At 31.5% G+C, this 14536-nt stretch overlaps 3 protein-coding genes across 5 annotated transcripts; all 3 read right to left on the bottom strand.

The window, feature by feature from the left end:
- Positions 1 to 3508: 3508 nt before the first annotated feature.
- Positions 3509 to 5574, bottom strand: LOC100792832 (uncharacterized). 3 transcript variants are annotated; one of them, XM_006589493.4, is made up of 3 exons: positions 5155 to 5560; positions 4697 to 4785; positions 3509 to 3819 (listed from the first exon to the last, which is right to left on the bottom strand). In XM_006589493.4, exons 1-3 carry the CDS (start codon positions 5354 to 5356, stop codon positions 3706 to 3708), a joined length of 405 nt encoding a protein of 134 aa, XP_006589556.1. In that variant the 5' UTR covers positions 5357 to 5560; the 3' UTR covers positions 3509 to 3705. The 3 variants fall into 3 exon arrangements, with proteins under 3 accessions (XP_006589556.1, XP_003536475.1, XP_006589555.1); XM_003536427.5 differs by having other exon boundaries at positions 3509 to 3786; positions 5155 to 5538; XM_006589492.3 differs by lacking the exon at positions 3509 to 3819 and having other exon boundaries at positions 4428 to 4785; positions 5155 to 5574.
- A 5846-nt stretch (positions 5575 to 11420) lies between these two features.
- Positions 11421 to 12180, bottom strand: LOC100792301 (3-hexulose-6-phosphate isomerase). The gene has a single exon (XM_003536426.5). The coding sequence runs from the start codon at positions 12178 to 12180 to the stop codon at positions 11563 to 11565; it is 618 nt and encodes a 205-aa protein (XP_003536474.1). The 3' UTR covers positions 11421 to 11562.
- A 283-nt stretch (positions 12181 to 12463) lies between these two features.
- On the bottom strand, positions 12464 to 14536 carry LOC100526865 (putative protein phosphatase inhibitor 2). The gene is made up of 4 exons (NM_001248286.2): positions 14463 to 14536; positions 14162 to 14274; positions 13606 to 13785; positions 12464 to 12924 (listed from the first exon to the last, which is right to left on the bottom strand). Exons 1-4 carry the CDS (start codon positions 14465 to 14467, stop codon positions 12752 to 12754), a joined length of 471 nt encoding a protein of 156 aa, NP_001235215.2. The 5' UTR covers positions 14468 to 14536; the 3' UTR covers positions 12464 to 12751.

Raw genomic sequence — 14536 nt, 5'->3', positions numbered from 1 at the left:
TAGACTCCTAGGTAATTGGGCAGTGGGCATTGACATGCAGACCGAAATGGACAGCAAATGAGTAGCATTTAAATAGAAAAAAAACTTTTATTAAACAAATGTTTGATTAAATTGTTTATCAAAACGAATTCAAGTAGATATGTATGAAATAATTATGATATTTATCTTCTTCGTAAATTTACTCTGTCAATTATTATTATTATATACATAAATAAGCATAAAAAATAATAATTTAATATGATTAAGATATATGTTCTTACTAGTCCTGATAATAATGTACGAAATATATCTAAAGAAAGAATATTAAAACAATTAATTAAAAAATTGAAAAGAATGATAATTTGACTATTTTTTATATGCATAAATAGAAGTTTCAATTATGCAAATTGTTTAACTAACTAAACTAATTTTCTTTGGTCGATAATTTTACTGTTTAAATTATATATTCTAATTTATAGTATTAAAATATACTAGTATTTGTTTTACAAGCATAGTTTCAGCCGAGGGGACAATCCAATAATTCTTGCACATGGAATGGAGTTCCAATTTCAAACATTTAATGGGGGAAATGTGATCGGTCTGGTAGGAATGGATAAGAATTATGTCCATCAAGGTATGGTATATAATATAAGTTCTCACTTGTAAATTAATGACGTGTGAGAGATGACACAAAGTAAAATAAAAGTAAGTTATTACTTAAAACATGTCAAATAAAATAAAATAAAAATGTATTTTCTTCGAAGAAGTTTATTTGAATAAAAATATATATGTATGTACGTTGAAATTTATTTTATTTAATATTTTATAAACATCAAATTTCTTCAATCTCAACATTAAATTAAAATTCTTATTAACTATGTCAAATTTATAAATTATTTAATATTTGGTTAATCAACTTTACTCTTAAAAAATCGGTGAATCTCTTTTTAATATATAAATGAAAATCCACTCATTTCAAGAATAAAACTTAGTATACATGATTATCAAAAGTATCATATAATTTAATAATTAGATTGATAACGTTTAATATTTACAAAATTATATTGTAGTATAATTTTATTTTGTCAAATTTAATTTCGGATGTCAAATAATATTCTTATACAAGTTTATAAATTATATTATAAATATGAATTTTAGTTTTTAAATATAATTTTTTTCCTATTAAATTCTTGTTTTTTATTGAAAGATAAAATTGCATAAATCTCTGTGAGTTGTGACATTAATAAAGAAGAAGAAAAGAAAGAAAATCACACTGATGACTTGATTATTATTTATATATGTTTAAAAATTTAAATTATGAATTGATTTATTTTAATTGGTCACCATCCAATTGAAACCTATATAAATAGACACTATGATTTTCTTTAATAGGCAATAGACCCTTAACCCTTTGAATAAAGGAGCATTAAACTACACAGTTAGCTGCGCAGTGCATTTAAGCTCTATATTGACTTTACCTTCTTATGTTTGAATACCATTTTCTCTGTGAATTCGTTTGGTTTATAATATAGAATTTTTACGTCGTATCATATATATTTAATGCAAAACTTTATATTTTAAGATTAGTATGAGTGCATGTTATGATCATATTTAATAAATAAAATAAACTTTATTAAAATTTTAAAACAAACGAACACTTCCGTCCCTTTTATATCTTCACTTTTTGGTATATATTTTGCTCCTAACATTTTTGGTGACTTAACTATTATTATAAGAAGATGGAATATCTAGAATGAAGGACGAAATAAATCAACATTGGAAGGTCTTTTTTTTGGTTTAATTATTTTTTAATCTCTATAGCTAGTAAGTGAACTATTTAATTTTTAAAGTTTATATTTTAATTTCAAAAAATTTATGTGGTTATTATTTTTTTAAACTCTAATAAATTTTATGGGTAGAGATCTTTTAAAATGAATATATATATATATAAAGCTTAACCCTTGGTCACTGTCATAAAGTACTTTCGAGATCCAGAACCTACAATGAAAGGAGCGTGATTGGGTTCCTAGATCTGGTGGTCTCTATTTCTACTATGGAGAGATGAAGGTGGCCTGGTTTCAACGGTGGTGATGTCGTATGCGGCGGCAGAAACAAGGGTCCTCTGCGCTGCCAGTACACAATAGCATTTCAAACCCAGATCTGAATTAATGCACAACAAAACAAAATCCCAGATTCGAAATAGAAACGCTCAACAAAAATGAGAGAGAGGTTTTGTTTTCTGTTGTTATTCTAATTTGACATTTAAAAAGACATTGCAATAAAATTAAACCTACAATTTTCATTAATTATTAAATGATTATCATAAATGCTACTCTGAAGAAGATTGGGAGTTTCGAGTCCATGATGTACTCAGGAAACTTAAGCGATCGAGATCCCCTGATGTGAGTAGAATAGTGACTGTGAAGCATTTTTTAGGGTTTTAATTGTCAGAATAACCACCACAGAATATAATTTAATAATAATAAAATTTATCTCATTTCATTACTTGACCCTAATATTTAATGATAAAGACTAAAATCATTCACTTATCAAGATATGAAAAACTAAGATTGATCAATTTTTTATTTAAAAGTAAAAGTAAAAATTCAGGAAAAATTCAGAGATAAAAATATAATTAATCCTAAAATAAACAACTTTTTTTTTCATCTAGTTTCCGTCTCATATCTTTCTCTTCCTTTGTTATTATTACACTACAACATTTGTCACTTACTCTATTTATTTTTTTCTCCTTTAATTTCTGATCTCAAATCACAACAACCCCAAAATAAGGTTTGGGTTTTCCTAAAATAAAAGGTCAGCGAATGTAAGAAAAGGGCTTCACTTCAAAGGGCGAGCAATGATGTAAAGTTGGTGCGGGTGGCCTCACATTGAATTTCCAAATGAAGAAAAGTGCATACAGTGTATTGCCAAACTTGGATTTGAAAGAATTAGCCCACCAACTACCTCTATCATGGGCAAAAGATTGATAATCCTATGACGTACTATATATTGATTGATACCTTCTACGCGTTGATTGACATTTTAATGATTTAACATAATAAACATCATATCATTTTTTTTTGTACAAGAATCAAATCATATACGCAACTAAGAAAATATCACAAAAAGTTGCTTTATCTAGTCTTCGCCTATTATTCTACGTACCCAGGCCACCATCATATAATCTTCGTGAGATCTTACCTAGAACTTGCATAAAATATCTTCCATTTAATCCCTACTAAAGTTTGCTAAAAAAACGTACGCAGCACTTTAATGTAACGTCAAAAAATAAAAATCATCAACCATCTATAGCTTAGCTAGGTAGATGCATAATGGACATAGATGCACAATAGTATCTTGTTATCGAAACAATACTTTATTCAAATTCTTGCTCTTACTGCACACTCTTGCAAGCTTCTTTCGAAAGGAGAAAACCGTTTAATAAACAATACCAACTAAATATAAGAAGCACTAAAAAATAAAAATAAAAAATAGCAGAAAAAATAAAAAGAAAATGAGTGACCGAACATTGCCGCGATACAAGATATTGATTTGGACCAAAAGAAAAATACCAGATAAACGTTGAGAAGAAGTTAAAATAACAAAAAAATTAGAAAGCAAAGAGAGAGAAAGAGAGACGGGAAGAAAATTGGTAATAAAAAGAAAAAAGAAAACCCATGAATCTTTCTTTGCTGGCAGATTCCAAAGGGGTACCCTAAACATATATCAGTTCTCAATCGGTTCTTTATCATCCCCTCCTTGACCGCAAGCAGCACTTTCTATTCCCTTTTCTAGTTTTGAGCCGTCCTGTGGGGACATATGTAAATCACCCGTTACTCCCTATATATGCCAACTTAATAGTCATATTTGGATTAATCGGCAGAAAATCATTTATTTAAATTATACAGCTTTAAACTTATCCCTTTTAATTCTTATAATTAATAAATGAATTTTTTAATTTATAAAGTTTATATTTTAATTTTTAAAAGTATTTATCGTTAAAAAAATTTAACTTATGAAATTAAAAAAATTTAACCACGTAAATCTTTTGAAAATTAAAATATAAACTATTGGATAATTAAACCAATTATATATTATGAAGGCGTATGAAATGTGAAGGGACAAATCATGCCCACAGAATAATCAGTCCAATTAATCAATATGTAAAAAAAAATCATCATTTTAAGCCATTTTTTCGGTGTAAAATAAACAACGTGGGACCATTATCAATGTGTAATTGGATTCATTAATAAACAATTTCATTAAAATGCATGACAATGTATGAGTTACATTTTGAGTTCGTATTTCAAATTTAATTTGTTGAAATCAAAATATGAGCTGTCTCATTTATGCTTAAGGACTTCAATTCCAGTACTGCACGAATTGTATTAATTTTCCCCGTACCATATAACACAAAACATCTCTTATAAAGGGAAAAAAATATGTTATTTTTGCGTAGAGAAAATATTTTATTTCCAAATATACAGGAACTGAAAAGACAAAAGCGCCCCCACATTAGCAAAATATCACCCTACGTTGTGTAAAAGTAGTGGAATTAAATGAAATTGATAAGGGCCAACAAATAGGGAGAGCAAACAAAACGTGCATTAAATTCCCCCGCATTAGAATGGAGGAAAACGGCAAGAAACTCATGCAAAGTGCAAACTAGGTTGTTCCTATTCTTCAGAAACAGACACTTAGAACTACACAAACTCACCTGCTCCTCCGCTGGTGATGAATTCTGCACCTTATTTTTTGATGATGATCTCCTCTTCGTTCTTCTGCCCCTACTACCACCCATTGAATCTGTCACAAAATAAAAAATAAGAAAAGTGAGAAAGATTAATGAATGTCAAATTTGAAGTACGTGAAGATATTTGTGAATTTGTGATGAGGATTGACCATTGAGGAATATAAAAAAGAAGGAAAGGAAAAAAATAAAATCAATACTTTATGCAGAAATATCTAAAGGGTATATTCCGTCGATGTACGTGTTGTTTGGTCAAACAGAGTTATGTGTCAGCGACACGCCACCTTAGTCGAGTCAAAGACTAATGATAATAGTATATGAAATGTGCAGCCAAACGCTGTGCTGTGATTCATTCCCACCTCGTGAAGGAGAAAAATAGTGTAAAGAAACAAGGAGACGGAGAGAAGTGCGTGGTGGTGGGGTACCTGCGGTTGCTTGTTTCTTGGGCTTGGAATCCAAGGTGGATTCGGAGGTGTCGGGAAGGTAACGGTCGAGGCGGAGGGGTGAAACGACGGCGTAGTGGTGGAGCATTGTGCGGACGAAGGAGGCTTCCATGGTGTTGAGGTAGTGAAGATGCTTCTCATCTGTCCAAAGCGACGCCGTTTGGGTGTCGGGGGTGGACTCCATTGAGGGTGAGAGAGAAGAGAAAGAAAAGGGTGTTATGATGGGAATATGGATATATGGTGCCTTTATTAGCTGCCCATCTGTTTTACTTTTTATTTAAAATCAAAATATCTCCATACTTTCTTAATCATCTACCCATCAATTCACCAACCTCCCACCCCCAAAACTAAATCATATTTAAAATCAAATGAAATCTTCAACATTAATCTCTCTGGGTCTGTTTCTTTCGAAGGGGTTAAAAATTATAGGAAAGAAATATAAAATAACCATATTCTTTTCCATTGTTTCCATTGTTTAGTTGAAAAAGAAAATCAAAGAGACTAGTTTACTCTTACAAATAAAAAATTAACTTTTTTTATTTATACAAGATACATTCATTTTAATATTACCTTGTTCAATCAAGGATCCAGATATATTTACATAAAGTTTTTGTTTTTATTTGCGTCCTATTGTTTTATATTGCGATGTAATATATATATTATATATATTGCGATGTACTGTAAGCTTTTATTATAATAAAACACGTACCTTTTCTATTTTTGTCGGAAAAAAAAAATAGTACTGTGCACATTTGTTTATTTGTTATACTTTTGACTGGGTCACTAACCTGGATCATTGTTCTTAAGCTACAAATGCCGCCGCAAAGGTGTCAAATGGGCTAAATTTAATTGTCCGTAAAACTGTAAAAGCAAGCATTGCCCTAATAACATTTTGGTTCTCTTTTATTCAATCCAAAAATTTATTAATTAGATATGGACTGAGCAATGGTGAGCTTTGTACATGACAATACATTCTAAAACTTTGTATAAAGATAAATTTTTAAGAGTTTAACTTAAATGCAATCATAAATTATTATTTGAATTATTTTAAAATTTAAAAGTTAATATTTTTTTTATATATAATGGATTGTAATTAAATGATTTTATAATTTTTTATATTATTAATAAATAATCATTTTTCTTTAATTTAAATTGATATGAATGATGTGTCGAATAGTTTTATATTAATACAAAATATTATACACATAATTTATATGAAAAAACTTTCAATTTAATGATAATTTTGTGATAAAATTATTTTATTTAAAAATAGTAAATGATATAATAACTAACGTATTTTTATCAGTGTATTTCGATGTGTTTTCTCTCTATTTCTTAATATAGGGTCGGAAATTATGGTGGTCTCAACTAATACGAATGCAGAGCTCCTAGCAATTTATCAACGCTTGTGTTACATGAAGGCAATAGGATAGCCGATTTTCTTGCTAAGTTAGGGAATTCTTCTCATGAGACCCTTATTCAACGACCCTCTTGAACTTAAGGGGTAGTTTCTTTCTTTGCTTTTTTTTCCCATTGATAAAAAACATATAGGATCCCACATGAGACGAATCCAGTCGGGATGAACCCAACTCGAATTAATAAAAATTTGTTCAACTTGTAACTTGGCTCAGTTACTTTTTTTTTAATTTATTTTTGTAAGTATTTTTACATAGTAGATACTCTTATTTAAAATACAATCAAATCCTAAATTTTATGTCTCAATAAAAATTCAAATCATAATTTAATATTGTGACAGATTAACCTCTTTGATCAGATCAACTTTCAATGATATGGTTGGTAGCAATGGTAGGACAATTATTTGGTCAGAAAAACAATATTTCACTAACTTAAACATCCCAATAAATTTTATAACGTCTATAACGTGACATTTATTGACCTCCGAAAGGAACGTGTAATTGGTGAAGATTTTTCCAGATATTTTTATAATTTTAATGAAATTGACAGAAATAAATAATTGTTTTTTTAATAAAGTAAATCAAGGAACTACGAGGTGAAATAATTGAAACAAATATCTAAAATGGGGGTTAAAAAATAAGGTACGAAAGAGATGCGAAGAAGCTTGGTTGTTTTATTCGATGTTACTTTTTATTATTCCTAGTTGATTTATCGTATAATTTATCAGTGTGACGTTGTATCTAAATTCTTTGATACGTAATAAAACAACACACAATCGCACTATGAAACAATTAAACACAATTTCTCCTTGAAAAATATTATAACCATACTAAATTGCTCATATTTTACATGAATTTTTATTAATTGTGAAAATTATATTTATTTTTCAAAAGAGAAATATTTTTAAGATGATAAAAGAATTTTTATTAAATGATTCTATTAACAAATAAATATTTAAAAATAAGATATAAAATTCATTTTCAATTATGAGTTCTTTTTAGTTAAATAAGTAAATTTCTAATTTTTAACTTAATAGAAAATTATTTAATATTTAATTTAAATTATGATAAATATATTTATTTTCATTAAAATAAGATTATAATTCATAAGATAAGAGATTTAAATAAAAGTGTTTTCGATTCAATAATTAATTTGTAAGTATTTTGATAATAATAAAAAATAGAGATGGAAAAAGTAAAGTTTTGAGAAAAAATTAAGATAAAAAAGAATAAAATTAGAGTGAACAGATATTTTGATTTATATCTTTGTAATTCATTTTGTAAATTAATTCTATGTTTTTGAAATATAAAAAATAGTCTTTATTTTTATTTGCAAAATAATTTTTACCGTTAAATTTAAAAATAACACTATTAATAAAATCATTATTGATAATTTTAGTGTTACCTGACATGGAGAGTGGCACTTCTATTTCTTTAATTTATTTCCTGTTCAGGAGGAAACGGCAGGAGGAGCAAGTAAGATCCATGTCGCAACCCTCAAGTTCGGGGGTTAGTGGGAAACGAAAAGAACCAAACAGTGGTTTGGAACTCTACCCATTTATCTACAAACATCCGCAACCTCCATGGAAGTAGCTTCTAATTTATGATTTTACCTCTCTTCTGAACTGTTCATAAACACACACCTTTCCAATTAATGCTTTATTACCCGAAATGATCATCAAGAGTAGGTCAGTGCACTGGCATCCTTTAGTAACAGAAGATCTCGAACTCAATAAATGCTGGCGGAAGATGGATGTAATATGATTCAAACGATTAATTGTTAAGGGGGGCAGAAATTGGGTTTTCTTATTGTTCTTTTTTCTTTTCTTTCGTTTGTTTATCCTTTCCTGTAGCTTTATAGAAAGGCATTACAAGCACAGAAAGTCTTGTGCGTCTAACTGTAATTTCTCTTTCATATGTCAAAGAAATTTATAGGCATAGTATCATGTCCTATTAATAATAAAAACATCCAAACACATCAAAAAGAGAAATCATTACTCAACTTTAGTCTTATGAACAGACTAAGTGGATCGTAGCATATAGCTAAAAAAGCAAATATATGGAAAACAAGTTTGGGGGTGGCATAGATTTGAGTAGATATACAAGTAGCAACTTTCCAATACACCAATAAAAACTAATAATGTCTAGGATGAGTTTGAGGATCATCAACTATCTACCTGCAGCTAATGTGCACAGGATCATCAACTCGAGTAAATTATTTATATAGGGAAATTAACAATAGTTCAGCTAATGTGCACAAGATTCAATCACAACAAGAAATAGTCATACTCATTTACTACTGAATCTGTCATGTTTGAATAAGACTATATTAACATAAATATTATGAGTGAGACATGCCAAAATATTTTCCATTATATCAATATTTCTGTTCCCACAAGAATATGATATTCAATGATAATTGTTACCTGAGAAAGCACAGCAGCTGCTAGTTGAAGACTTGGTTCCAAGGTCTCCGGGACAACCTGCAAGTGGCAGAAAGTTCTCTAGATAAGCATTTCACTAATGGTAAGTTTTTCTTTCAATTTTGCTACAAAAAGCAAGACTAAAACAACAAAACCCTTTTTCCACTGGTAGCATTTGGTGTGCAGATAGGATAAAATAGAGAGCTCTGTTCTGTTCTCTATGTTTCATCCTTTTAAACAGATTTCAAAATGTAATAATTTTTAATCGTGTTCTTTTCTCAAACAAACTAAATATAGTTAAACATTCCCAACATAGTGGTGTTAATCGTGTTTTACTGTTCAACTCAGGCTTTTTAATTATGGTTTCACTTAAAGCTTTTGTTTTCATTTTCAATGACATTTTTGTTACAGATTGATTAGCTTCCTCTATTTGAACTGAATCTATTCAACTCTCCGTCCTAGTTCATTAATACCACAATCAGATCATTGTATGTGTTAGTGCGTATTACAGTATTCTCAACCTTGGTGATGGCAACTGTTGATGGTGTCAGTTAATTTTGCGCCATTTTCAGGCATTGTCCAGCTAGCTTTGCATTTTCAGTAATGGTAATGGTATGTCCTTGGTGTCTTATTAGAAGCGGTGGAATCAAAGGTCAAGATCTTCCCATCTAGGAGCTGCAACGCTGTGAAAGAAGGGTGTGCATTTAAGTTTTGGTGAGCAACGTTAGAGGTGCAGGATACAGTAGGCATGGGGCGGGAAGATAAAGAAGAAGAAGGTGGAGATGAATGGAGCAGAATCTGACAGTGGAGATCGGAGTAGAATCTGAGGGAAATGAAGAGCTGTAAGAGGAATGAAGACTTTTTTCAATTTAGTCCAAAGACTTTTTATGGGAAGGAATGAAGACTTTTTTCAATTCAGTCCAAAGACTTTTTACATGAATTTTTTTACATGGACAAAGACTTGTCAAAAGACATGATTAACGGTCAAAATTGGATTTTAACAATAAAAATAATAGACACTATTTTTTACATTTAAAAAAAATACAAAATGGGTACAAAGACAGTATTCATTCGTTTTAAAAATATGTAATAAAATAAGCAAGTATTCATAAAAGATAGGAATTAAATACATACAGACATGATCTATAGAGCATTTCCAATTTTGACGGTAGGCTATTAGTGTTTTGAAAAATTAAATAATTTCCACTGTGTACAAAGATATTTCTAATTACATTGATTTGATAGCAATAATTAACTTCATATAATTTCTCCTTAATGGTGACAATTAATACTTCAATTTGTCAACAAATACTGTATTTTTCCAATTTCACGTGCATGAATAAAATTATTAAAATCAACAATTTTTAACAAAATTTCAAAGCTTAAAGTTTTACTCATATTTCAATCATTTTTAAGAGATTTTTCTACTTATCTGAATCAAGTATATTAAAATTTGATTTTCATAACTCAATCAAATTTCACATAACAAAAATAACATATACCCCCAAAAATAATATATTTAAGTAATATCTTTAGAAAATGTAATGTTTTTTTAACAAATATTCATATATTATTTTAATATTTTGTCGAATCAGCATTTAATGCACATCATCATGGTTACAATTTTCATGCTAAGAGATAGGAGATGATTGCCTATTTTATGACTCTAACAGCCAAACCTATTAATGTCATAATATAATATCATTTTTAAAAGATATTGACATTATTCAAATTTTGAAACTTTTCCCCATTTTTTAAAACTCTCTATACATAACTCAAAGTCAGTGGCATTCCCATTACCTCCTGGCTACTTGCATACTTGAGCTTTTGTTCCTCTCGTGACTACTTTTTTCTCTTTTATCTTCCTTAAACAATGGTAGCTTCCTCTCCATGCACCAACACCATAGAAGATGCTTCTGCTAACATTGGGAGGAGCATACCACTGCCAACACCAATTGTGTGAGTTCTTATGAGAGTTCTAGGATTGAACTTATAAGATTAAATTCTTTATCGGGAAAAGAAAATCAAAATATCCCCGCTGTCAGTTCAGGTGTAAACAAAGAAATAATTAGTAAACATTTTGAACACAAATTGTTTTCACTCTTTTAATTTAAATTTCAAGTAATTAGAATTAATACATGTACTTATATCCTAACATATTCAGATATACCAGTTTTGACAAGTAATGCCCACAATGCTGGAGAGGCAGAAGGCTAAGATGCACAAAGTCATAGCGTGTCTTACCCCTCGAAGGCAACGTCGTTTCCTGAACTCATAATTGAAGAAAACGCCATTGAGGTAACAGAACTCTCAACCTACAAAGGAGCAAGTTGGAGTCGAAGTTCTCGCTGATACTTCTACTCCTATTTCAGTTGTCGAAACAAATGCAACTATAATTGAACAAAGTACGTAATAACAATTTTACAAAAGTTCAAACAATTATTTTACGTACAAAATTTGTTTTAAGTAGAATAATTTTCCTAGAAGAAGATAATAACGATCACTCTCACTCATTACATAACACATAGTAAGATCGAATGGCTGATATAATTTCATTCAAGATTAGTGTGGCGCGATCGAACGGATTCAGGGCTCTCACCCAAGGCCTCACCCAACTTGTAAACAACCATCTCAAACAGAACAAACAGAGCTGCTTCGTAAACACTTCCCATCGGAAGTAACGGCCGAGATTTCGCGTCCCTTTCTGCGTCCGCATCATCATCGGCCATGGTCTGCGCTGCCACGTAAGCCACAGCGTTGGCGTGTTTCACGCACGAGCCTGTCTCGGGCTGGGCCGTGAGGAGCAGCACCCTTCCGCCGTTGGAGCGCGCCACCGCGCAGAGGGCATCGACGGTGGAGAAGCCGCCGGGGCCGGCGGAGGCGATGAGGAGGTCGGCAGCGTCGATGGGGGGAGTGGTCATGTCGAAGACGAAGTGGGCTGAGAGACCCAAGTGGAAGAGGCGCATGCACAGGGCCTTGAGCATGAGGCCCTCGCGGCCCACGCCGTAAAGAAAAACGCGGCCGTTTTGGGAGGCAACGGAGGCGAGTTCGGTGACCAAAAGGTCCAGTGGGGGAGGGTATGGATGGGTGGGCTTTGAGAATATGGAAGCTATTTGGGTGCAGATTTCTGTGGCCATTGAAGCTGCTTGGGAGATAGAATTAGAAGCCATATCACTTTTCTTCACTAGTCACTCTGAATAATTGACATTTTTTGGCTCTTTATATGCGTCTGGTTTTTTTGTGTGTGGTCAAGGCATCCATTCTATCCTAGTTCGAGGGCCAGAAAAAAAATGAAAATTCTTTTCTTCTATAATTTATCCTTTATATAAAAAAAATATTCATCCGGGGTTGCAGAGTTAAAATTTCCTAGGTAAAAGCATGAATATTTTGTTGATTTGATCCATCCAATCATGCAACCTTAATTACTTAAATGCCACGTTTGGAGTGTTATATCTTCGAAATCATCACTCTTATAACCAGAATGTTTGTTGCTTGCCAAAAAAAATCTAATTTGGCATATTACAAGAGACTTCACGAATCATGCAAGTTCAGATGTACATACCAGGTGGAAAAAGAAAAGATATTTTACACACAAAAGACACAATAAATACAGTAAATCCTTCTGTTGTTTCCATCCCCGCCATACACAAAGGTTGATGAAACTGGAGTGGGTTTTATCTGTTGATCGTGTAGGAAGCATTGATTGGAAGAGACATTTTTTCTTCTCAGTGTTGGTCTCCTTCACGTACCATTCGTTGGAGAAGATGAGTCATTTTTCTTCTCCCCGTTGGCAACCTCAGCATGATTATCCTCATCACTTCCATCCTCCAGAGAAGCCTTTTGTTGCAGCTCTTTGACTTTGCGGAATTCATTATAGTGGGCCTTTCTGTGCTCTCTGAAACTCAAACTTCTATCTGTTTCAAATAATATTCCCAGTGATGAAAACTTAGTTAGGGGCAGCTATGACAGTTACCAAGGAAAATAATCTAGGTCAGAATAGAATAATGGAATCTATCAATACAAAAAATTACTCCAGACCCTTGATTTACCCCATAATGGCGGAGAATGAAAAAAAATTGCCCAGAGTTTTTTCGGTGAGGGCCAAAGATGCCTGATCTGTCCTAACTCAGACAGAATCAACTTGTTTAATATTTACTATACTCACTGTACTATACAAGCATTTCTTGTAGCTGTCTTACACAGCAAATTTAAATTAAGTCCCCTTTTTTACACTGAAACCTCATATTAAATATCATGTCAAAATCAAACAGGTTGACTTATCTCCACCTTATCCTTCCATGTCACACTTAATTTATACCAAAGGAAATAATATGATAAATTAAAACAACAAAGTCTTATATCTCACAAGGTGAGGTCAGTTAAATGGATTATAAATGTCATTTGACTCGGTTAAATCCTAAAGTTTCATAAGTGTTATTTAGCATGAAATCCCTCAAAAGATATAAATTATAGGTAGGAAAAATTGATCAACAATCTCTTATGAGCAAGAAGATGTAAGAAATAATGATTGCAGTAAAAAATGAAAAAAAGGTAATGGTCATTGTTAGAAACACCAAATGACAACCTATCATTACCTTCCTCATCCTCTTCAGTTTCTTCTGCCTCATCCTCAGATGATGTCCAGCCGTCAGATTGTCTAGTTCCTTTTCTGCTACAATATGCCCCATTATTATAACCAGTTTGTTCAGCATTTGGTGAGAGATTTTTATCACCATTATATCCGTCAAAATCTCCTAGCACGGGGGATGGAGAACCTAAAAGATTGGGTTATTCATATGAAAAGCAGCTTCATATAAAGCGACTTATAACATCGAGCTAAAAAGTAGTCTCAAGAGTAAAACTACAAACAAGTATATTCATCAAACTCCAAAACAGAGAATTGCATTAAACCATAAAAGTAGTTTTTAACATATAGAAACCAAATCAAGTGGAAAACAAACTCAAGTTTAGAATTTAATACTCGCTACCAGAAGACTAAACGCAATACTAGAGTTGAAGGTAACAAAATATCTCATTTTTCCTGCTAATAATATTCCTATAGAAAGCCACATGCATACAAAGATACTTATTCTGATATGTGCAAGAAAGTTTACAAGGATAAATGCAGTTTAACTGATTTTCATTACATACTGTCATCATCAAGCATAGGATGATATGGAGTCTTAGGTTCAGTGATTTTTTGCCTCATGGGCTTGTTTGCTTCAATTTCTCCAATATTATCTTCATTCCATCTTACACGTCCCCTGCAATGTGAAAACAAAGGGAAGACACATAGTATTGAAATTCATCAGTTCACCTCAGAGGAACAGGTTTCTCATTATGATATACAGTATAAAATGATCTGGAGTATCCAACTTTCAATCAAATGAAAATACTTTTCTTTTTGCAAATCAAATAAGCAAACTAATATAAACCAGACTGCTAGTATTACTTCATTTTGGCAGATGGAAGAGCTCTTCAAACACCAAAAGTATGCAAAGCTATCCTCAAGTGGCTTGGTCAACT

Source organism: Glycine max, chromosome 10 (assembly GCF_000004515.6).
Source record: "Glycine max cultivar Williams 82 chromosome 10, Glycine_max_v4.0, whole genome shotgun sequence".
In the NCBI taxonomy this organism is placed as follows: domain Eukaryota; kingdom Viridiplantae; phylum Streptophyta; class Magnoliopsida; order Fabales; family Fabaceae; genus Glycine; species Glycine max.
The sequence above is the reverse complement of the archived record's forward strand: the minus strand, read 5'-3'. Positions and strand labels throughout refer to the sequence as shown.

What these genes read in the sequence shown, in the direction of transcription:
- LOC100792832 (XM_006589492.3), bottom strand. Translation starts at nt 5,356, where the DNA reads ATGGAGTCCACCCCCGACACCCAAACGGCGTCGCTTTGGACAGATGAG. An exon ending in CAAGAAACAAGCAACCGCAG is followed by an intron (nt 4,786 to 5,154) that starts GTACCCCACCAC and finishes ATTTTGTGACAG; the next exon opens with ATTCAATGGGTGGTAGTAGG.
- LOC100526865 (NM_001248286.2), bottom strand. An exon ending in TCCTATGCTTGATGATGACA is followed by an intron (nt 13,786 to 14,161) that starts GTATGTAATGAA and finishes CCAATCTTTTAG; the next exon opens with GTTCTCCATCCCCCGTGCTA. An exon ending in AACTGAAGAGGATGAGGAAG is followed by an intron (nt 12,925 to 13,605) that starts GTAATGATAGGT and finishes TATTTGAAACAG; the next exon opens with ATAGAAGTTTGAGTTTCAGA.
- LOC100792301 (XM_003536426.5), bottom strand. Translation starts at nt 12,180, where the DNA reads ATGGCTTCTAATTCTATCTCCCAAGCAGCTTCAATGGCCACAGAAATC.